The sequence below is a fragment of the Protopterus annectens genome, chromosome 9.part0, assembly GCF_019279795.1.
Source record: "Protopterus annectens isolate FY-2018-M chromosome 9.part0, PAN1.0, whole genome shotgun sequence".
Classification (NCBI taxonomy): domain Eukaryota; kingdom Metazoa; phylum Chordata; order Ceratodontiformes; family Protopteridae; genus Protopterus; species Protopterus annectens.
This window is the reverse complement of record NC_056743.1, coordinates 1,857,396,425-1,857,421,934: the sequence shown is the minus strand read 5'-3', so window position 1 is coordinate 1,857,421,934 and position 25,510 is coordinate 1,857,396,425. Positions and strand designations below refer to the sequence as shown.

At 38.9% G+C, this 25,510-nt stretch overlaps 1 protein-coding gene across 1 annotated transcript in view; it reads left to right on the top strand.

Annotated features, from left to right (window-relative positions):
* Positions 1–25,510, top strand: part of LOC122812297 (signal-regulatory protein beta-2-like) — a 460,698-nt gene that overhangs the window by 220,637 nt on the left and 214,551 nt on the right. Inside the window, exon 2 of the mRNA XM_044084706.1 lies at positions 6,204–6,545. Coding sequence (XP_043940641.1) covers positions 6,204–6,545 — 342 coding nt within the window. The remainder of the gene's footprint in view (positions 1–6,203; positions 6,546–25,510) is intronic.

Below are 25,510 nucleotides of genomic sequence, written 5' to 3'. Positions count from 1 at the left end.
TAACTTCAACTTCTATTTCTTTAACTTCAGCTTTACTAATCTTCTTTTCCACATTACATTTTTGTGATATTATTTTTTTATTGTGAAATTTTCCATATCTGGATGCCTTTGCCTGTATTTCTCTTCAAATATCTTTATGACTGCCTTCTCTATATTAAATTTGGCTTTCTCCTTTGCATAAATATTGCACCATATCAAATCTCTCTTTCTTTCCCACGTCCACATTTCTTTTTTATATTTTTCAAATATCTCTAGGTTTTGTTGTTTATATTTTTGCACTTCCTCAGATGCTTCTTTTTCCCAACAGATCAAAGTTTCTTGATCTATATACTGTTTTTCAAAAATCTGTTGTATTAATGAATACAATTTTTTATTTGACGCTTTTGACAGTTTTTCCTGTGGAAGCAATTTTCTTGCCTCTTAATTTCTCTCTTAATCCTTTTGTATATCTTGTGTCTGGAAATTCTGGGCTTTTTACATAATAGTGACAATACATAAATTTCTTTCTTATCCTCAATAGTCCACTCTATAATCTTTATGGCTCTTCTTTGACCAATCAGTTTTTGTGGACTGCTACTTCTTGCTACAACAGGGGGGCCATCCTCCCCATGGGCCTGGCCTGGCCCCATTGTAGGAATGTTTCTGTATTTTGAGGATTCTACACTATCCTCTATATCCTCTGTGTAATCAATCACATGGTTGTACGGAGCTTCTGTGAATAATTCTGCATAGGCTGCTGTGTTGTCTGGGTTTGGAATTTTGACAGGTTATCACTTAATAAAAGGTGGTCTGCCTTGGAGTATTTTCTTACTGTTACAGGTTTTACTGTGGCTACAGAACTGATTCTTATTTAGAAGGAGACCATTTTGTGGTCTGACCTTACCAGAGAGGGTAAAACACTGGTGGTGGTGGGGGGTGCAAAATTCTCCCATATTTGTGTCAGGTCCAGTATGTTTGTACCTCTAGTAGGTGTATGCACTAACTAGTTGGTCATGTGGTTTGTTATTCTCAGTCATGAGGTTTGTTTCTGTATATGCACTAACTAGCCCTGAGTGTTTGCACTTACAAAGTCTAGTAATCTATCTGCAAATGTAGGGTTGTGTAGGATTCCCAGTTTATTGAGAGATAATTAATGTCCCTTTATGTTTGTCTCCTAGCTTCAGCCATGATATCAAGGTTAGTTTATATAGGTAAACAAGTTTGTATCAGCATGACACTACACTTTTTCCTGTGCTCCTCGATGCCTGTAATATCGCACTCTCCTGCCCTTTCCTTTCTTTCTTTCTTTTCTTTTCTCTTTTTCTTTTTTCTTTCTTTCTTTCTTCTATTTTAGCCACCCCCCAGAAGCACATAACAAAGTCAGCCTGTCCTATTTGTGAGAGAAGGAGTGAAAGTTATTAACAGTGTGACTATGTCTCACACTTTCTGTTTTACAGACTTAACTACCAACTAGGAAATATTACTACTATTGTACTATTCAAATGAAATATAAAGTAACATATAATAGCCATGGCCAATGCCCAGTGTATGAACCTATGCATACAGGTATTAAAGTAATTTTTAACTACACTTCATACTGATCAAACGTCACCTAATACAATCATATCATGGATGCACTATCATTATTAGGTAGGTTTGCAATCAGTGGATATTTACCTCCATTGTTATGTATCATTTGGCATAATGGTTAAGGTCTTTGTCTCCCAATGAGGTTCAATGTTCAATCCTGACCTGTAGCCAATGCCTGTTTGGAGTTTGCATGTTCTCCCTGTCTGTCTGTGGAGTCCTTCCCACCTCCAAACAACATGCTGAGTGTTTCCATCTCAAAATGAAAAAGTGGACAGCAGCACAGACTTTACAAGGTACCCTATATGAGGAAGAGTTGTATAGACCCACCACTTTGGACATCTACTGTGATGCAGAGTATCCATAAGATAGGAGAACATGGATCACAGACTGAACACTGTGGCAAGGATAGCCACTTGACAGTGTAAAATGTAAAATATGGTTCTAGGTGATTCAGTCATGTTTACTAATGTCGCCAAATGGACATGGATATTTGCCGGTGATAAGTGGGTTGAGGACTCAGCCTACTCTGATCTATGCCAGGGGAACAATGATAACAGTCAGAGGGGGTATGTACCTCTAATGGCTAGTGGATGCCTTCCATGAAACCCACCAGCAGCCCTGTATCAATAAGTTACTGGCCAGTCAGTGTCCAGTTGCCCAGCCTGAATTACCTGGGAATAGCTCTGCTACCAAACATTGAACTACAAATTGCTACACTCAGTGTAGGCTCACTGCCAGGATGCAGCTTGGAAATGGTTAACATAATGGTACGGAGGAGGATGGATGGTAATCAGACTCCAGCCTAATGATAGGGCAGTATTCAAAATCCCAGTCTGCAGCAGGTTTGTGATAGTGAGAACAAGATGGCATTCATACATCAGTTGCAGGACCTACTAGATAAAGCAGGACAATATGTTTGACATTGATAATTGAGGACTTGAATGCACATATTGGGACAGAAAGAACAGGATATGAGGACTTTCTGGACCCACATGAGTGGGACAAGAACAATAAAGGAGAAGCCATCTGTCTGGCAAATAACTTGATAGTCACCAACACATGGTTCAGAAAGAGAAACAGTCACAAGATCCCATGAGTCATCAATACGCAATTCAGGTAGGCTTCCTGCAACTCAGGTTGACTTCATTCTAGCATGGAAATGGCACTAGGGCCATATCAATGATTGTAAAATCATCCCCAGTGAAACAGTCAGCCCACAGCATAAACCACTGGTTTCCACAATCAGCTGAAGGCAATGGTCAGAGAAGGGTCTAAGGTCAACAGGGATCAAGCTGAAGACCTGGAAGTTGACTGGAGAGAAAGCACAATATTTCAAGGAATTACTCAGGGATCTTGCACCCCAAGAAGAAGAGGAAATAGGTGGAGCTGAAGAAGTATAGCGGTGCCTCAAAACAGCATGTGTGAGGACTGCAGAACAGAACAAATATGTTGCTGAGCCAGGTACGGAGGTAAGGTGCATAACAAAAGCTGGTGGTGGAATGCAGAAGTCCAGGAAGTCATCAAAAGAAAGAAAGAAAGAGTGCAGGAAAATATGGAGATAGAATCAGATTTATTGCAGGCACTCTTCCAGCTTCTGGAAAGTGACTCAGTAGGTGGCAGAAAGAAACCATATGAGTTTGAAAGACAAAGACAGAAAGATAAAAAAAGACAGTCAGATGTCCTTCATAAGGGATGCCAGCAAAAACTTCCTCACCAGTCCACAGGACATCAAAGGCAAGCTTCCAAATGAAGAAAACCCCACAGAAGATGTACTGTCCCAGACACAGCCTATGATGAGAGATGAAGAGGAGCCCACCCTAGAAGGAGTAAAAATAGCACTAAAATAAACTCAGAAAAAGCAGCAAGTTAAAATGAGGGCACAGCAAGATAAAATGAGGGCACAGCAGATATGATAAAGACACTGGGTGAGATAGGGGCGAAATGGCACATGAGGGCACTCATAGCACTGTGGAGACAAAAGCATATCCCAGATGACTGGAGAGTAAGCATACTAGTGACAATATACAAGAACAAAGGGGACATCCACAACTGTGTACAGTACAGAGGTATCAGACTAATGTCACAATGCATGAGAGTTCTGTACAGGATGATTGATAAATGGATATGCAGAGCAGTAGAAAGTAAGATGGGAGATGAGCAGTTTGGATTCAGATCAGGATGCAGCACAACTGACCCAGTGTTTGCAGTGAGACAGATAGTTGAGAAGAAGCTAGAGATGAAGAAAGAGTTCAACTGGGCATTCCTAGACGTGAAGAAAGCATATGACAAGATCTCAAGAAAGCTGATTTAGGCAGTTCTGATGGATTTGAAAGTCCAGAAACATTGGTAGAATTAGTGCAACACTATGTACAATGACCCCAATGACTCAAGTACGAACAGTGTTTGGTCCCCAGTGGGAGTGGGTGTGCACCATAGTTCAGCTCTGAGCCCACTGCTGTTCATACTGGTGGCGAACTACACATTAGCAAATTGGTTGGAGGTGACAGATCAACAAAGTTGCTGTATGCAGATGATGCAGCATTGCAGGCAGACTCTGAAAAAAAAATTCAGCAAATTATAGGGGAATGGACTGCAAAACTGAAGGTATATGGGATGAAACTAAGAACAGATAAGACAGTAGTAATGGCAGCAAATTGGGGAAGTCAGAAGAGGGTGAGAAATGAGATAGAAGGGGATACAGTGGAACAGGTTAACAGCTTCAAGTATTTGGGAAGGGTGGTTGAGGAAAAAAGAAGTCTGAATAAAGAGGACAAGGCTAGAATTAGAGGGGCTGTAGCCAACTGGCATAGAGTGTCAGGTGTAGTGTATGACAGAAGAATGTGAAAAAGCTGAAAAGTAAAGTGTACAAAACAATGGTCTGACCACTAATACTGTATGGTACAGAAACCTGGACAGTAAAGTCAGAGCAGATGAGAAAGCTAGAGGTGATAGAAATGTACTGCCTGAGAAGGGTGGTAGGATGCTAGAGGTGATATAAATGTACTGCCTGAGAAGGGAGGTAGGACGCACACTGTGGGACAGACAAAAAATAAGGACATGAAGTAGCTCCAATTGCAGATCAAACAGAACAGATTACAATAGTCTGAGCACATTACAGAAAAGCAGATGGCAATCTGGTGAAGAAGATTTAGGACTGACAGGAAGAAGATACGAGAAAACGAGGGCATCCAGCAAAGAGGTGGATGGATTGTGTGAGAGAAGATCTGTGGCATTCAGGCATGAATGTCGAAAAAGGCAGGAGTGTGGCAAGTTGAATTGAGAGAGATTGGCGACACTTCACATGACCCCATGTGTATAAACTCAAATCTTCCTTTGTTGCCATCGCTTATTCTTAAAGGTGACCACATATATAGATATGTATATATATATATATATATATATATATATATATATATATATATATATGGGTGTACTTCATATGACCTAAATTTCATATGATCAAAATTCATTTGACTGAGACCAAATGACCTAAACTTCGTTTGACCTAAATTTCATTTGACCTAAAACTCATTTCACTGACAATGAGCAATGGCAGTCTGTAGAGCATTGTAAGGCAAGTAAAAGGTACATGCCTTGTTCTCCACCATAGTGTGACCCTGGAGTTAGAATATATAGTTGGGGGTGTGGGTGCAGTGTCCCCAGATTGGGGGGTGTGGGGGCGTTGCCCCCCACCTAGTTTGATTATATATTCTGTGGTTTGATTTTATATTATTCAGTAAAACTGAACTTTGTGTGGGGCTACACCCCCACACCCCTAATGTGGGGGGCTGCACCCCCACCCCACACCGACTATATATTCTAACTCCAGAGTTGCACTACAGTAGGGAACAGGACATTGTCAGTGAAATGAGTTTTAGGTCAAATGAAATTTAGGTCAAATGAAGTTTAGGTCATTTGGTCTCAGTCAAATGAATTTCAGTCATATGAAATTTAGGTCATATGAAGTAGTCCCATATATATATATATATATATATATATATATATATATATATATATATATACACATATGTATATATATATATATATACACACACACACACACACACACACACACACACACACACACACACGAAGATGAGATATATGAAATATTTCAGAACTGTGCTATCAGAGTCAAAATCATCAAATCATATTTGAAGTAATCGACAAACAGGAAATTATAACAGAAATTAAACCTTGCAATTGTTACATTTTTTTTTTACTTTAGTGTTTCACATCATATTTGATTCATAATACAATTGCTGATTTTTACAGATGACATGTGGAGTTTTCTGAATTACAAAAATTGTTCCAAATTCCACAGTCACCATTTGGAGACTGATAGGACCATAATGAGACAGACATAATACAGCTCATTTGTCACTAACTGCATTTCTTCAGAAGGTACATCTGCAGTTATGTGTTGCATCACAGTCAGCAGACATTTTGTTAAACACAGTTTTTGATTGACCATTTCTGAGTGTACCTCGGCCCTCTATACCTGATTTGTCATACTCCCATCATTATTTAAGCTTACTCTCTGGATTATTGAAAAACTCATAAAGATTGGTTAATATGCTTCTGTCACAGGAAAACTTGGACTATAAACTTTTACTTCTTAACCTTTCTTTCAGGTACTTCTGGACTGGCAATATACCAGACCCCATTGGTTACTGTCATAGAAGGGGGCACTGCCATAATGAACTGCACTTTGTCAGAAGAATCTCTCGGACCTGTCCGATGGTACAAGGGGGGCAATCATCAGCAGCAGCTCCTGTACTCACAGTTTGAAAGTGAGAAACCAGACCCACGAGTGACTAAGACTGTAAAGGAAGGCCCTACAAGAGAGACTGATCATTCCATCACATTTACATTTATTCGCTTGGAAGATGCTGGGGTGTATTACTGTGTGAAGTTCAAATCTGACAAGGTAACTGTGGCTGCAAATGGATCAGGAACACATCTTCATGTGAACAGTAAGTAAAAGTCATTAATAAAGTTATTAGAATAATAAAAAACTATGTAAGTGTGTTACCAATATATGTTAATCTGTGGGTATATAACTCTGCAGTGTATGTACAAAAAAAATTATGACTGCAGAAATGCTGTACACTTCACTTTAGTCTGCATAGTATGTTTTACTATCAAGGTCTTTCTATATATAAAAAGGAAACCTAAATATGTTATGCAACAATCAAACAAAACTATAGCATAAGATGACAGCACAAAACTACACAAAGGAAAACTATTCAACCAGCCTTGTCATGTTTGTACATAACAACAGAACAAGGGGATGTTTGCTGAGTAATAAGAGTCTTGCAGTTACTAGTAATGCCTGTAAATAAAGTTCAGCTCAGCATTACAGTGTCACACCTGAGCACAGCAATTAAAAAAACTGAGCAAAAAAAAAAAAACAGAACTGAAAGACCGCTGAAAAGGAAACACACCTTGTTTAAATGCAGAACTGTGTAACAGGAAACACACCCTGTATAACTGTAGGACTGTGAAACAGGAAACACACCTTATATAAATGTAGGACTGTGTAACAGGAAACACACCCTGTAAAAATGTAGGACTGTGTAACAGGAAACACACCTTGTATAAATGTAGGACTGTGTAACAGGAAACACACCCTGTATAAATGTAGGACTGTGTAACAGAAAACACATCCTGTATAAAAGTAGGACTGTGTAACAGGAAACACTCCCTGTATAAATGTAAGACTGTGTAACAGACAACACACCTTGTATAAATGTAGGACTGTGTAACAGGAAACACACGTTGTACAAATGTAGGATGTGTAACAGTAAATGCACCCTGCATAATGTAGGGTGTGTAACAGTAAACACCCCCTGTATAATGTAGGATGTGTAACAGTAAATGCACCCTGTATAATGTAGGATGTGTAACAGTAAATGCACCCTGTATAATGTAGGATGTGTAACAGTAAATGCACCCTGTATAATGTAGGATGTGTAACAGTAAACACCCCCTGTATAATGTAGGATGTGTAACAGTAAACACCCCCTGTATAATGTAGGATGTGTAACAGTAAACACCCCCTGTATAATGTAGGATGTGTAACAGTAAACACCCCCTGTATAATGTAGGATGTGTAACAGTAAATGCACCCTGCATAATGTAGGGTGTGTAACATGTTGAAACTGATCTTCATTTTGCATCATTGAAGAGGAGCTGATGTCATTTACATGCTTCAAACATGCAAAATGAAAACCCTACTAGCAACTTTGTAAGAAATTGCTCAGCATACATATAAATAAAACATAGGCTGTAGAGGAAGCTACCCTTTGAGGCAAAGAAAAGAACGGGAGAAGAGGCTAAAAGCCAAAAGTATATAAAAAAGTGGTAATATTATTTGACAACTTCCCTTTTTATTCACTTTTTTATAACTGGGCTTTCTAGCCATGGAACAACTCATGACAGGAGAATCAAGCACCTTTATAACAGATCAGTGTGTAATATCTAGGCAGCAGAGATCCTGCTGACTTTGGCCTTCCAGTGTTACAAACCAGTGGGCTCAAGTATTCCACTCATTGTACAAAACCTTAGCAAAGTTGTAAGTGAGAAATACTGTGTTCTCAGAATTTCAAAAGAACCAAAACTGGAAGAAATTGTAATACTGACAACATTTCTTGTAAGTTTAAAGGATAGCCCAAAGCTATACGAAGTATGCAAGATATTAAGAGTAGTGGTCACCACTGAAGAGGTGTCAACATGTCCTCACAAACAGTATTGATAATGCTTAAATGACAATTAGTCAGTGTTTGGCATGTTAAGGACTGCAAAAAGCAGGTAGGATAGTTCTTTGGAACAGTTTAGCAAAATTGTTTGACATAGCATTTAGGAAACTGGTATTATGTACGTAGATCATACCTCTCAACTGTCCAGATTTTTGCAGAATGTCCAGAATTGTGCTTGATATTTTTGGTTTGTTCATCATAAAATCTACTTTTCTGGCAACTCATTGAGGATTGTCACTAAATAATGGCATGCATTTCATTTGCAGACTTTATAGCTTTAAGAAAATGTATGTTGACACAAAACCTGTTATTCTATCAACTTTCTAAATTCATAAGAGCAATATTTAAAATCTGTCCCTATTTATAGGCCTTTGTACCCCCATAATCTTAGGCTTTATCCAGATTTTTTGAGCTAGGAGGTTGAGAGGTATGATGTAGATACATAATAGTTCTTTGCTGATCTTGGAGACTTTTTCATGCATAAATTATAGTGTGTGAACTATATAGCAGGAAACTGTTTTAGCTCTTTACTACAGCTTGACAATGATGTATAATACAGCAAAAAGCTGTCCTGTAGTTACTTAACAGCTGTTTGCTTAGTTGGAAGACCTGACTGTAAATGTTCTGTATATTGCACACTCCCTGTCCCATAACATCTGACTGAATGGTGTATCTAGTGCTCGGTCCGAATAGGACATATTAGGTTTCACATCAGTTTTATACAGTTGTCTGATGATTCTGGGGCACAAGAAGCTTGTAAGGTGATTGTCTGGCTCCAGTGACTCTGACCATCAATCATTAAGTACAGATAGTTGAGGGGGGGGGGGCGCTGGCACAGAAGGGTCTGATGTGCTAATACCACTTCAACAATTCAACACCTCCTTCAGGAAATTTTGGCTATAATTCATTTAGTGGCATCCTTCACCCTCTTCCAATGCATCTTTATATTTACATCCCACCAGTATTTAACCCCCAAACCTAGATATGTTGGACCCTCCCAGTTGCACTAAGGAACTATCCAATACTAAATGTCTTGGGGGTTATCAATGACTCTCAATTTGATACTCATTTTCAACCAGTAAAGCAAAGCAAAACCCCCCTCCAGAATGGATTGCCTAACTTTGAAGGGAAATGGTCTGTGGCTAAGAAATGAACAGTTTTGGCTTATTGATCTGAAGAGATAAGGATACCCACTTCATTGCTTGCACACAGTGAAGTTTGAAATAACCTTGAACCTTGAATCTTAGAAACAATGACCTTGTTACCGTTACTTTAGCATAAAGTATTCACATATTTGGTAGGCTGACTCCACCTTCACTGAATGATAGTGTTAAAATATTTAAACTGACATCTGGTAGTTTTTCATTTCAGAACTGATCATTGCCCTTTTCAGTTGTTTAAACCACTAGTCAGTTAACCATAATGGCAACTTATACTAAAAGGTACACAGTTCTGGAAAAGTATTCAGTTTTGATAACATTAATTCTGCAGAAAGAAAGAAATCCACTTGCATCGATAGCAGAAACTGTTTAGTGATTGCATTCATATAAAAGAATACAGAGTTCATTAGGTCTGTTTTTATTTTTATTTTCCTGCTTAAGTACCACAGTTTCTTATACTTTTTTGAACATTAATTCCTACCCAAAAAGAAAACACTCTGTACCTATGTTTTATAAGATCATTACATTTGAACTGTTTACCCACCTTGCATAGATTTGAATAACTTGCTTAGTATGGGGGAATGACCTCACTTGGGACATGCCAACATGAATAAACCTGCCAGACTTGGAGCTTTTTTCAGGAGAAAAACAGTTTAAAGCTACTCTTATTCCCTGCATTGAGACTGCAGAAACTGTCTGTCGGAATCATTACATCTCTTCAGGCCAACAGCATTTCTAGACACACCAGGATGGATTGAAAACTAGGAAAGGTCTGGAGAATTGAGCTCAGTTCTTAGAAATCTTTTATAAAACAGTTTGCTATTTTTCCTGAGCTTATTCACTTTGCCAGCAGCGTGTCCTTAATAGTAGCTATGTCCAAGGTAACTGAAAGAGGAGACAATTTACAAACCAGCAAAATGCTTGAGATTTCTCTCCACCTTCTTAGCAGTGGCTCATTAACTACATTATTTATACTGCATTCACCTCCAATGGCTGTTAGCACTATTAAGGCAGTTAATGCATCCTGAAGTACTGCAGATCTCTACTCAGAAAGTAGAATCTGAATGCATGGAATTTCTTGTGTCAAGTTACCTGTAAATATTTTATGTTTGGTGATTAGCTATTGATTGGGCACTTTAATTGACATTCAGTCTAGATCTATTCTGGAAGAATCTAATTCCACAACCTGCATGAATTATTTTCATTCTACAATACAATATGGAGTTTACAAGCAGTATTACGGCTCATCCTTCAACTATTGTATGCATAGAAATTAAAAAAAAAAAAAAAACTGTATAGTGTAGAATGCATCCAGGAAGAATTTCAGACACATCTAGTCTCTAGTAGAGTTGAATAGAAATAATGAAAGATGCATAAACTGTTGTTGTCAGGCTGATCTTTTGGCCTTCGATATAATATCGGCCACTGCTGCACCGATATCTTTCTGTTTATTTCAGCACATTGCCAGGTTTTTCCCACCAAATAACACAAAGAGAAGACAATCTTATCAATTCACATTTAACTCACATGATAAAAGAATTTTTATCTGTGGCATGTCTATAAAACTGCAAAGCACATATTTTATACAATCCAGGCAGCAGAGTAAAATTAGCACATGCCCCTCCCACACAAGCAAATTGATTATCTGGTATCCAGTGGTACTCGCTGGGCAGCAGAAGAGCCACACCCATATTATGATCAGTACTAAGGTCACTCCCTACTAATTAAAACCTAAACTTTAAGCTACTAGATATGGTATCCACTGGATGGGTTTCTGCAAGTAGTGTAAATGAAGCGCAGACATGCATTCAAAAGGCAGAGATATGGTGATTCCAAAGCCCACCTTGTCAAACATTAGTACCTTGAAAAAGAAAGTTTAGGTATTACACACAAGGAATACAAATGATCTATTTGTTTGTTTAGTTTTATTTTATATAAATTAATCAAATACTTGGAACTGGTCTGCAGACACTTTTCAATCATGACCAAAGCAAAGAGGCAGTCACAATAACAAAAATTATAATTAAGGGAATATAAATAAAAAGTATAGATAAATAAAAATCTTAAACACACAAATACAAGTATGTATATATATCTATATATATCTATATCTTTATATATATATATATATATCTATATATATATATATATATATATATATATATATATATATATATATATATATATATATATATATATATATATATATATAATGTGTGTGTGTCTGTGTGTTTATAAAGAGAGAGTTTTGCAAACATCTGTATTGGCAGACAATGCAGACAGTATGCATATACTATTCTGATTAGAAAATAGTTGAACGTTATGAAATTATAAACAGATGAGTATAAACAGACTCCTTATTTAAATGTCGGCACTCATAACGTCGAGTGCTGACAAACTAAAAAAAAAGCTGAAACTACAGGAGTAGAGGAAATCTCAAACACCATTCATCCTCATTAAATTTGTTTTTCTTTTTTTTTTTTTGCAAGGGAGCAAGCTCCCCTGCAGCAAAAGCCCCCACCCCCTAACTTATGTATACCAACTCTGATACCCCCATACATTGGAGAAAAGGGAATATTCTGGAAAGAGCCATCTCAGGCTTGGTATATACAAGTCTGTTTTTTTCACCTATTTAGTCTCTGTATTTTGAGACTCAGTCATATGAGTCCAGATATTTCAAATGATTGCCATATGTACAGGGTTGGCCATAGATTAACAAGTACCCTAGGCAAAAGTTTCCATGCTGCCCCCCAAACATCACCCAGTGCCCCCATCTTGGCATACCCACACTATCCACATTACTTTTTTCATCCTTTTCTCATAGTTTCTCTTCCTCATCATTTTTACTACTTTTACTCATCCATTCAACATATTTTGAGTTGGCAAGACTGCTCTCGGATAACCGTGTAGAAAGCAATTGTATTAAACTAGGGTCTGCAAGTGATGTCTTGAATAAAAACTATGATTAAAGGAAGAAATTCAGTCTTGGTTTTCATCATTTATTTTCCTGGAATCCTTCCAGTACCTTTCCCCAACTGACCAAGACTACGGTGTAACAACTGGAGTAGAAATAACACCATTAAGCCATGGGTGTGAGGGGTCTGAGAGCCCCATGGCTCCCAAAAGCCAAGGGGGTTCTAGATGCTTTTAGGTGCATTTTACAACAACCTTTTCATCCAGTGATGGCCTGAACATAAGTCATGATGAAGAGAATTAATTCAGTCATGCTCTTCAACTTTGGTTTTCTATGAATCCTTTCAACACCACCACCCCCAATGAACAAGACTGTCTTCACTGTAATAACCCCATATCATTTCAATACACTCAAATGACCAATAATAAATAAATTAAGCTGTAGTCCAGGGGCTACTAAGTACCACAGGTTTTTGGATGCTCTGAGGTGCATTTTAGAACTTTTTCCCAACTTTGTGATTCAATGATGATCTGAAAAAAAATCATACATAAGGAAAAACATTCAACCATGCTTTCCTATTTCAAGAAAAAAAAAGAGTTGTATCAAAAGCTTAATGCTAAAAGATAACCAAATAGCAGTTCTCAAAAATATAGAAGATGAATGCTTGTGATGATACTTAAATCATATCTATAAATAGTAACTGCCTTCCTATGCCACCTTAAAAAAGGTTGTCACTTTCTGTGTATCCCTGTTTGGTGTTAAATCAGTGAAAATTAAGAAAAAATAGCTACAATCATATATTTCAAGTCATTGCTGTCATGTGTTCATAAAGCATTCCCCCTCATCCCCTAACTGCAAAAGACAGACACGTTCAGTGTACCCCTCTGATGTCAAATTTGGACAAAACTGAAAAAACAAATTGAACATATTTGCTGTTAGACATGCATGAACAGAAAGCATCTTTACCCTTCCAGAAAAGATAGCCACTTGTATATGTACCTGATGTTCAATTGTGAGTAAAAAATAATTACAGTAATGTTTTCAACTTACTTTTAGACACTTCACTGGTCTTGTACAAGCTTAGTGACCCTATTTGCACCCCTGTGAAGTTTGTAAGGAAACTTGAAGAAGTAATGACTACACTGTCCCCACCCAATATAAGACAGTGAATTATTTGGTTTGGGAGGAAGATTAAACAAATAATAACATCACTGCCCAGCTCCCCACACAAACTACAACAACCCTCTGTCTACATTTCTGATGAAGGATGGTCTTCGATAGATAGGGTTCAGTTTGCATTTCTTTCTCAAAAAAAAAAAAGAAAAGAAATAAAATGCATCACATACTTCCCATGCCTTCAGTGGCTACTAAGCCCATATCAAAGTCCACTCATACAACTTTGGTATGTGCAGACCACCAGCCCCCATGAAGATCTGATGGTCTGGGTATTCTGTGATGCATTTACACCCTCAACCCCCATTTTCTGAGACTGACTGAAACCTGAGCAAGTGATATGAGGATCATTTACTTTAATCTGGACAACCCCCACCAGCAGCTATAGCCACATCTATGTACAATTCAGATGTTGGATTGTAATAAAAAGAGGATGGCTATGTAATGCATTTCATCTTTGTTCCAAACTGTTGCCACAAATTAAAATATTCCAAGTCGCTTCACACAAATCAAACTAGATTTGCATAGGGAGATAATAAGCAAACAATAGCTTGCAGCTTGCCATTTCCCCCAGACACAGCCCAGCAAATATATCTACTCTGTCTGTGCATATCAGGTATCAGGTTAAGTAGTTCATCTTACGTCTCTCAAATTCACACTAGTCCTGCAAAGCCAGATAGTAGTGACTGCTTAAAAATGAGCAAAAAACAAGAGCATCAGTTACTTTCATTCATCCAACTCCAACCCTATACGCTTAGCTCTCAACCACTTACCTCTAGGATCAGGGACAAATCGAAAAGATATTAAAATATTAGTACTATTAATATGAGGAATTAACAGAAAAAGAGAAAGTGAAATAACAGCCCCAGCCCCATAACTCATAGCATTCTACCTCCAGAATCAGTGAAAAATCAAACAACTAAATAAATAAATGGCAAAAAATAATCAGAGAAACATTTTAAAATATTGGTATCATTAACATGAGGACTTTGCAGAATAAGAGAATGTGAAATATCAACTTCAGCCTCTTAGCTCTCAACCTCTTACCTCCAGAATCGCATATTTTAAAATATTAGTACTATTAACATGAGGAGTTGACCAAATAAAGTATATTAAATAGCATACATTTTCTGAAGCAAAAGAAGTCTATAACTCTAATTATTGCCATTATTAATTAGGTGCAATACACCACCTTTTCTCCCCATTGAACTTGTAAGCCAAAATAATGGACAGTTGAGAGATATGCCCAACCCCAACCAGCAGCTATCACCATGAGGTCTAATGCCACATAATAAGTATCACCATAGCTTGTCCAAAGTATTCCAGGCTACTCCACACAAATCACTATAAATAATCCAAAAATATCTAGTAGATCACTGCCAACATCACACAAATCACTGAAAAAAATGTTTGGTTGATCACTGCCAGCTTTATGAGAAAATAATAATAATAATTCTTACTTCATTAGTTTCTGTTTTGCACCATTCCTCTTAAATGTTCATAACTACCACCACTCCCAGGCTGAACAGCTAATTAGTAAAGCCTGCTTTTAGTATTTAGAGTTTTATAAAAAAAAAATCACATGGATGCAGACCCTCAGTACTAAGAGTGCTATCACTTCTAACTGACTAATTTGAACACTGTGAAGTCTCTGCTCACTGACTTTGCAACACCCAAGTCTAATGTGACATTGCATAACCTGACTTGAATGGTCAAGTGAAGGGAAGCAACTACCCGTTGGGGCGCCAGTCACTTTGACTATCAGGTGCATCTTGTTGAAGCAGAGCACCATGTTTTACTTATCTGTTTTTTAGAGCAACTATATGACATATTTTGTTGATCTCAAAAATAAATAAATGAATTGAAAAAGGCTCCCTTCCAGCCTTTCCAAACAGGGCGCCCCTTGGTGGTTTTCTAGTTTGCCTATGCAAAAGTGCAGTCCTGCATACATACAACTTGGAAGGCTTTGGTTTATTGTCTTCCCAGGCACATTTCCCTGGCTGCAGACAGGCTATCATTCATTGGAAGTGAGGAGGTATTAGCAGGCCAGAATCACAAGAAGTGACGCATGTGATGTCATGTTCACTCCAGCCAATTAGGGATGACCAATTAATTAAAAATTCTCCTCGCTTAAATCTTTCTTCTATCTAAAAGGGGAGTGGTGATCTCATCATGTGAAAAGCCATTAATGCCTTGGTAGCTGTCCTGAAGAAGTCCACCAGGTTTAACAGGCATGATCTTCCTTTAACAAATCCAAACTGAGTAGGGTCAAGTGTTTGGAGATTATCTATATCTTTGTTGATAAGTTCTATGATGATTCACTCCATGGCTTTGTAGATAAGGCTATCCAGGCTAATAGGTCTATAGTTCCCTGAGTCAGGGGAAGCACCACCTTTGTGCAAGGGGATAATGGTGGTCATTTTTCATTCAGCTGAAGCTGGTGCTTAGACTATGATTGAAAAGACTAGCCAATGGTGTTGGCAATTTTTGTTAGAGCCTACAGAAAAAGGAGGTACTGCCAGGACAACTAGCTGGAATTTTGTAAATAATTATATGTCATTGGTGAATATAAAAATGATTTATACAATATGCCTGGGGCAGTACAACTTCTGTGGGGTTTTCTTCATTCAGTACCTGCTGGATGTACTAATTCATCTGTGGTAAGCTGGTTATTGCTAGCATCCCTAATATTCTAAGACGGTCATTTAACCATATTAAACACAGCAAAAATAAATAAATAAATAAATCATTTCAGCAATAACAAAGTAAGAGAACTAAGCAATTAACCAAACAGTGCCAGGCTCATTCAAAGTCACTATCTATGCTGGAAAATATACTATGTTTGCATGTACTTCCCAAGTGAAAAATACAGTCTTACTGGCTAGGCTAATAATAAGCTATGGATTAATTCAAGCAGAGCCTTAGGTTTAGGCCACTTGGAAAGTGCATGTCTTAGTATGTATACCTTCTGCCATAATTTCAGGTTGTGAAGCGGTCTCCAAAGTTTCACACATTGTCTCTGTGACCTCAGTATCAGTGTATCTATCATGGACATTATTTCATACTTATTCTAAGTAGCTAAAGCCTGCAAAGATGAGGATTTCTATGACAAGTCAGTCTGCAGTGGAAGGTTCCATATTTTCTGCACTATTCAAGTTTTTCATGTACAGAGGGAAGGAAGTCAAAGGAATTGCTGCAAATTTACCTGAGTGGGTCCAAATCATACAACCTTCCATGAAGGCAGAGGCTTATTCCAAGTGGGAGTTGTAGTTTTCTCATTTACCACCACTTCAGTTAACAGGTTGTCCCATGAGAATTCACAGGCTGCCTTTTCAGTGAAGAAAATCACATTTATCTCCTTTAATGCTCGTCTTCCAGATATTTTATCAAAAAAATGTTCTTAAGACAGAATTTGGGAATGTCTACATATTCACACCTCTCTTTTGCTGTACCAATTGAATATATAAGTCCCACAACTGATATGGTATGCCCTCCTTTAACAATATGAGTATTCTTTCTTTATCAACAAAGTTGAAAACTTAAAAAAAGACACATGACAGAAATTATTTTTTTCTCTCTGGATGACTGTTTCTAGACCCTGTTCACTCTGTCAGTTAATAGTTGATGTGAGAAGTCCAGCTGTAATGCCTTTGGCATGATATTTCTAAAACCAAGACTGTGTCCTTATATTCAACGCTCTCTTTCATGACAGTTTACTTTAAATTATTCTGTTGCTATCAGTTTTCCAATTTTCCCACTTCTGCCTGCTGTGTGGAAATTTTTTACTGATATCATCAAACTGCTACTTTATAGTCCTGAGTTAAGGTTTTGGTATTTACAACTTTCTGTAAACTACCCCTACCTTTACTTCAGAACTGTAGCCAGTTCAACCACTGATGGTTTATTTTCCCACCCTTCTAACTGTTCTTCCAGTACTCACCTCTAGTACTGTACCTCTCCTATAAATTCTGTCTTACCCCTTTTTTCACGCCTCCATTAACTCTCTCTAACTTTCTCTACCCTTCCTTCCCCTCTTTGTCCACTTTTTTGTGTATTTTATATAGTACAGCTGTTTTGTTTTATATAGTATAGCTGTGTGTGGAGGATGTAACTACCATGAAAGCAATCACTGTAAGAGCTAATCAGAAGCCCTGGCTCACCAGGAATGTCTACGAGCTACTGAGGGAAAGAAACATAGCCTTCAATGCAAATGACAATGAAAGGTTAAAGGTGGCCAGGTCAAATCTGAAAACGGGCATCAAAGAGGCAAAGAGGGAGTATGGAAGGAAAATTCATATCTGCTTCCAAGACATGAGGGACACGAGAAGCCTATGCAGGGGATACAGCAGCTCACAGACTATATATAACACCCCAATGTTATGACGGCTTGGAATTCCTAAATGAACTGAACTCCTTCTTTAGCAGATTTGAGGAGAACACCACCGTACCTTCTAAAACAAACACTGACAAAGAGGAGACAGTGCTCACCTTAAACTCTGAGGAGGTGAGACTCCAGCTTAAGAAGGTGAATCTTAGGAAGGCTGCTGAACCAGAGAACATACCTGGCAAGGTGTTGAAGGGGTGTGCTGATCAGTTATGTCTGGTACTGATAGACATTTTCAACTCATCCCTTGCAATGGAGAAAGTTCCCTCATGTTTCAAGGAAACAAATATTGTCCCACTTCCAAAGAAACCCAACCATACCAGCCTCACTGACTTCAGACTGGTTGCCTTAACCTCAAATGTCATAAAGTACTTTGAAAGGATTGTGAAGAAACATCTATCTGTGAGTCTTCCTAAGTCTTTTGATCCACTCCAGTTTGCATACCAGGCAAATAGATTGACTGTGGATGCTATACCAGTCACACTAGACCTTGCATTAAAACACCTAGAAGGGAGGGACAACTACATAAGGATTCTGTATATCGACTTCAGTTCTGTGTTCAGCACTGTGATACCTATGCAACTGGTGGATAAGCTTGTGAAACTCAGGATAAACAAACACCTATGTAACTGAACTCTTGACTTTCTGATTGGTAGACCCCAGTGGACATGTGTTGGAAACAACACCTCTCAACGCATAGTCCTGAATATTGGTGTTCCCCAAGGTTGTGTGCTCAGCCCCTTGCTCTTCACCATCCTCACCCATAACTGAACTGCAAAACATAAGTCAAACCATATTATAAAATTCACTGATGTTACCGCAGTCGTGGGTCTCATTAGTGGTGGGAATGAACATTACTACAGGGATGAGGTGAACACTTTTATTGCCTGGTGTGGCAGGAACAATCTGGACCCGAAAGTTAATAAGACCACAGAAATGATTATGGACTTCAGGAGAAAGGCAACAGTTCACCAACCACTCACTATCAAAGGGGAGATAGTAGAGAAAGTCAAAACAATCATGTTCCTGGGCCTTCACATCTCTGATGACCTCTCCTGGACTGTTAATACCAACTATATAGTCAAGAAGGCTCAACAGAGGCTTCACCTCCTGAGAAAGCTGAAAAAGGCCAGGCTCCCACTGTCTGCTCTTACCACTTTTCACAGGGGTGCTATTGACAGCATCCTCACCAGCAACTTCATAGCATGGTTCAGCAACTGCACAGTTACTGAGAAGAAGAAACTGCAGAGGGTGGTGAGGGTGGCTGAGAAAATCTTGGGCACAAACTTCTATTCTATCCAAGAGTTTTTCTTTACAAGAACAAGAAAGAGAACATATAAAATACTTGCTGATTTGACCCATCCAGCCCACAACTGGTTCTCACAACTTGCGTCTGGAAGGAGGTACCACAGCTTCCGCTGTCGGACTACCAGATTCAGGAACAGTTTGTATCCTACAGCTGTAAGACTCATTAATACGGGCACCAACCATAATACCTGATACACTGAAGCCTCTTTTTTTTTCACTTAATCCTGCTGCTCTGAGCAATTACTGCCAGCATTACTATCATGCAATATGATGTCTATACTGAGTAACATCTAAGGTTAACAAGTGCTATATGGTATCTAAACAGCTGCTATTCACTAGTCTCTATTTATTCTCTATCTTAACAGTATATGTGTTTGGTGGTAGGTATTTATTTATTATTTATCACATGATAATCGGTATTGAATGCGTTTATGTAATGTGAACTATCTCTTGCATGTCATACGTGTTATTTTCTTTCTTATGTTATTCCTTGATATCACTGTATCTATATTATTTGCACTGCATTTCTCTCATGAGCTGACATTTGTAATTTCATTTAGGCTGCACTTGTGTGGTCCTAAATGACAATAAAGTTTCTTTGACTTTTGTTTCTGAAATGCCTCTTATACTCACCACTGTATTTTATTGAATTTGTCAAGCTGTGTTTCTCTAAAATGTACCTCATTTATTGTTGCATCTGTTTCTAAATCTAATATGTATTTGACATTTTGTGTGTATATCTTTTGCTTTTGCACTCTCTATCTTGGCTGAACCATGGTTATTCCCTGGTTAACAAATGAAAATAAAATAAAATGGTTTTCACAAAGGCTACTTTGGCATAACATACTTCTATTGTCTCTTGGTGAGCAACATATACAGCCTTAATACTGATTCCCCCGGATTCAGTAAACTCTGTGCAGGAATAGTGCTATTTCTGCATGGAGTGGTTCATGTCCATGTAGCTACAGCAGCACGCCTTGCATATTCATGAAGGCACATGGCTGTTTAAGCTACACGGACATGAACCGTGAATGAGTACAGGGGCATGTTCAAGTAGTACACAGACACTGAACATGCCCCCTGTACTCAGAAAGTGCCATATGACACTTTCTAATCACGATCCAACATATTAAAGAATTTCTCTAATATTATGCCAGTATTTCAGTGTCCGCAGACACTGAAATGAAATAAATGGTCATTTCTGTGTCTGTGGACACTGAAACACAAACAGCAGCAGGAAAGCAATGCAGGGGGTGTGTGACAGTTTCTGTGACACACAACCTGCATTGTAAAAGTGCTGTATGACACCTCGCAACCTGGTAAATCAGAAAATGTGTACAAAGGCACAAATAATAGGGGTAAAGTCCTGAAAAGAGACACATACTACATACTCCCCTCACAAACTTACAAAGTTGATAGAAAACAGGTCATGCATTAGCATGAATGTCTGAAGGATAGAAGTCTGAAAGTCAAATGTATGCCAATATTCCCTGACAGCAGTCCATATGGACAACACCACAAATAATGGGGGAACAAAACACTAAAAATAGTGACACCACTGAAATATTCCACCACATGCTTAGAAAAGTAGATAGAAAACAGAATATGTATTAGCATGAATTTCTGAAGGATAGAAGCCTGAAAGTCGAATGTATGCCATTATTTCCTGACTGCAGTCCTCAATGACCTGTCAGAACACCACAATACTCACTATATAACATAATGATATAATAATAATATTATATATATATTTTTCTAGGCTAAGGAATGTTTAAGCATAGCTAAGTGGGTGTGCACGTCATAGCCCTCCACTTACCATAGCTTAAACATCCCATAGGAGATAAATACAAATTTACAACTGAAACTACCAAGCTGAGATAGTGTAGTGATTAGAGTCCTGGCTTTACATGCAGGCATTCACAATTCAAGTACCACAGCAAGAAAGCTATTTTTGTATGGGAAAGCAGTGTTAATTTTTTTTTTTAAACTTAAATTATGTAGTAACTGTTTTTTGTCAACCAGGGTAGTGTCGCTGGAGTAAAATGTAAGTGTGAGTGTATATAACATGTGAAACCACCCATGTATACACAAGTGTCCTATACAGTATAGTCACACCCCTTGCCAATGTAAGGAAAGCACATAGAGGGATGTCATATAAAGTAAGTCATATACACTGAATAAATGAAGTCAGTATTCTGATATATTTAAAAAATTAAAAGTGAGCAATGGTTAGCGATGCTCAGCTATGCTTAGCAGGTGTAACCATTGCTAAGACATGAATGCTAAGCAGCAGGTAGCTCAGCTAAGTGGATTTGGCACTGCTAAACAGTGCTCAACTTCTCCTTTAAGCAGTGTTAAAACCAGCTTAGCGAATTTGTGCACTGCTTAGCGGGGCTTCACCTTTTCAAAATAGTCCAATGACAGCGAAGGGTAGGAATATCACACTATTCAAATGATGCAGGTGGGAATAAAGCCATAATCTTTTGTAGTTCATCTGTGCAGATACAATGGCTGGCATAAGGGTGGGAGCATGCTTTCAGGCATAGCACTGGAGCATTCAGGAGTCCAGGGTCATGGCTGGACTCCTAGTAAAAAACTATGAGGAGAGAATGCTGCAGGACCAGTACCAGGGATTCCAATACAAAGCAGAGGCCTGGTACCATCTCACACATGACCTCACCCATGCTATTGGCATCCCACAGACTGGTGAGCAGGTATGGTACCACTATGCCTTCCTAAAGCATAGGAAGGGGGTGCTCCTAGACCAGTGGATCTAAGATGGATGGGACCAGTATGTTCCAGTAGTGTGTAAGTATCACTATCAAGCAGTTTGTAGCAAATACTAGCCTGAGAATGTGATAGACAGATATGCAATAATGTGTGTTTTTCCTCCCCTACAGCTGCAGCAGACAGGGCTATGAACATCAAAGCCCATGGTGGCAGACTGCTGAGGCTGTGCTGACAGGCTGCTGAGTACAAATCTATTTTGCAGTATATTATTTGAATAGCTAAGAAGGAGTACATTGCTTACTGCTAGTAGGTATACTGTTACTGTGTGAACTGAATACATAAAAAAGTCTGACTGACTAATATTGATGTACAATAAAGATCCTTACACAAAAACTGTTGTGTTTATTCTGGTATGTTTTTATAGACATATATAGAATGTATACAGGTTCCTCACAGAAAATATGGCTGTGACAGCATACATTAACTGAGGTTCATGTGTGAACAAGCTGTTAATAGAACATGTAGATGGTGTAGCTGTAAAACGAGATATAAATTAAATGTGAAATATATACTGCACTATCAAAGTGTGTCCTATGCAGCATTGCTTTGTGTTAACTTTTGTTTTACAGATTGTAGTAATCCAAAGGAGTAATGCACAGTACAATAACTATGTATCATGCATGCATCACAGGATTACAAGTTCAGATTGTCTAACCAAGAGACTATTAGACAGAAAGCAGGGAAACAAGAGCTAGCAGTTCCCCAGTAGCTCAGTGTGATGGGTAATAGCTTAATTGTTAACTTTGCACACCCAGACATGGTTCAAATCCAGGGAGTGGTACTAAGATGTGTGCATATCTACACACAAGGAATCAGGAATAAATGTAAAAACAGTCAGGTACTGCTAACAGATATTTTCTCCACAGGTAAGTAAATGTTGCCAGTAGCTGTATGAAGGGCATACTAATAAACTGTGTACAACTGTTCAATTGTCCCAACACATGCCTGCAAATGACAGCAGGGTAGGTACATACAATATGTACTCTTCCTGAATCATACCTCTCAACTGTAGACATTTTCACTGAATGTGCAGATATTTGTCCCAGATTTTTGGTCTGTTTTACATAAAGTAGTGGTGTCATGGCAAATCAGTGGCAAATCATTATAGACTGAAGTTAGAAAATAATGATAGACATATAAGTGTCAGACGTCATATCCTTCAGAAAAGCCATGTAAATGCAAAACCTGTTATTTTATCAATTTTCTAAGTGTGTAAGAGCAATATCTAAAAATTGTCCATATTTATGGGCATTTTCCCACTCTTATGTATGGCTTTGGCCAGATGTCATGCCCTAAGAGGTTGAGAGGTATGTTCCCAATACATGTCTCTCAAGTGTCATGCTATCACAGCTAGTGGTCACTGCTACAAATAATCCTGGGCACAGATAGGAAAGCAGTTGTATGCCAGTAGCACACTCACATAACAGCAGTTCAGGGTACCCCCCCCCATGCCAGGTATGTAACCCTGACATGTACGAGTCCCCTCTAGTCATGTACCCAGAGTTGTTACAGTTTGCCTCATACCATTCAAGGCTGACAGTTTAATAGGTATGTTTATACTACAGAAGCTATGGGCCATAAGTAGATGTAAAGTGAGGGCAGACCCATAGAGTATTGAGCAGTACTGTTGTAGAAAATAGAAGCATAAACAGTTGTTAATGGACTTTTTGTCTTACCTCCCCACCCCTCATCTGCATCAGTAATTATCACTCATATACTACAGGTATGTTGTGCTCCAACCCTAATGTTGGGACTTGTGTTATATTATTGTTAATATGTTTGATTGCTTGCATGTTAACATACCTTGTTCAAATACCATTATTGGCCTGTTGCCGTCAATGTTACTGGCATGCTATTACGATGTATACTGTTGTTCCATTTATGCATGTGTTCTGTTGGCTATGCAACTGTGTTAAATCTGTTTTATGGGGTTAATTTGAACACCCATGCATGCTGTTATAACTAATCTTGAAATGCGTTGTTCATGACTAACCAACATATTTTGTAAAATCTCAACACCATAGTGCATTTGGGAAGGCAGATCCCAGCGGATCCACCTGAACCACCTTTGGGTGGAACCACCTCAGGGGACAGGGCCTGTCCCCCCCAGGAGCAGGTGTGGACAGGAGGCTATCACCCGCAGTCAGATCCTGGGTTTGGTGGGCAGCACCCTTCAAACTGAGTTTAGAGACCAACTGTGCCAGATTGAGCACCACCTGGTGCACCTCAAGGGGCAGACTGCCCCTTCTGTCTAGCCCCCAGCACAGCCACCCTTAGGGCCATGAAGGTGCAGAGGTGACTGCCCATGGGTGGGAATCTCAGTCCCACTATAACCATATTGGGGACCATGGACTTCGGAATCCCAACCACCCTCCCCGTCAAATGTGTTTACCCCCCTCATGTGTCATATACCACCCCTGTCTGCTGTCTTGTCTGTCTCCGTACCCAACCTACCTCCCCAGAAGTACCTACAATCCTTCCCCAACATCCCACTCTCACCTTAAAAAAAAGAAAAGGGCAACTGTCCCCAAAAAATATTGCCTCATACATAGCTGTCAATTTCACACATGTGTCCACTGGGCACATGTAATCTGGTCCAATTGCCTTGACAACACATTTCTCTTGTCCTCACCCCTCTCGCTGGGGTTTGAGTATCTAAATTTATCTCCAAATTCTGTACAAATGCACAGCTGTTGTTGTATAAGAAATGGACAGCTATGGACCTTCCCTACACCTGTCCTGCACATACCTAGCTATCTTTCATATTGTTTTTTTCCCTCTGCATGCCCCTTTTCCTCCACTTTTCTATCACCCCTTTTTCTTTTCTTTTAAAGAAATTAGCATGGGTGTAAGTGGGTTTACTCAGTGTTAAGTGAAGCCAACACAGATTAAGCATCTGTACGGTTAACCGTGTGTTGGCATTGCTTAGCATCACACAAACCCATGCAAACCCACTTAAAACTACTTTAATCACTCTGTCTCCATCAGCCATTGTTCTGCCTAGCAATAAAATAATCAGTCTTGCCAAGTCCAGAACCCAGGGCCTGCTATACCATAGTCAGAACAGTGTACCACTACACCTTTTGAGCTGTAGGTTTTTCTAAAAATTTTTCAAACATATCATGCAGTAGAGTCATTCAACAGTAGGGAAAAGATTCTCCCCCGGATTCACTAATCCTCCATGGAGGACTAATATAGTCCTGAACGGAAGCGGCAGTTTAAGAGGAGGATTGCAGCGTGCCATGCATATTAAGGAAGGAGCGCTGCCTGAACTCCTAATGCTACACAGAGCATGGACGAGTGCAGGGGTCATGTCTGAGAACAGAGCTCTCAGAATAAACATGCCCCTGCAAAGTAGAACAGAAGAATGTGTAAATAAAAGAGAGAGAGAGATCGCTCATAAGTGTCTGCATATCCCCACCAACAGTCCCCATGTGTTCAATAGCAAAAG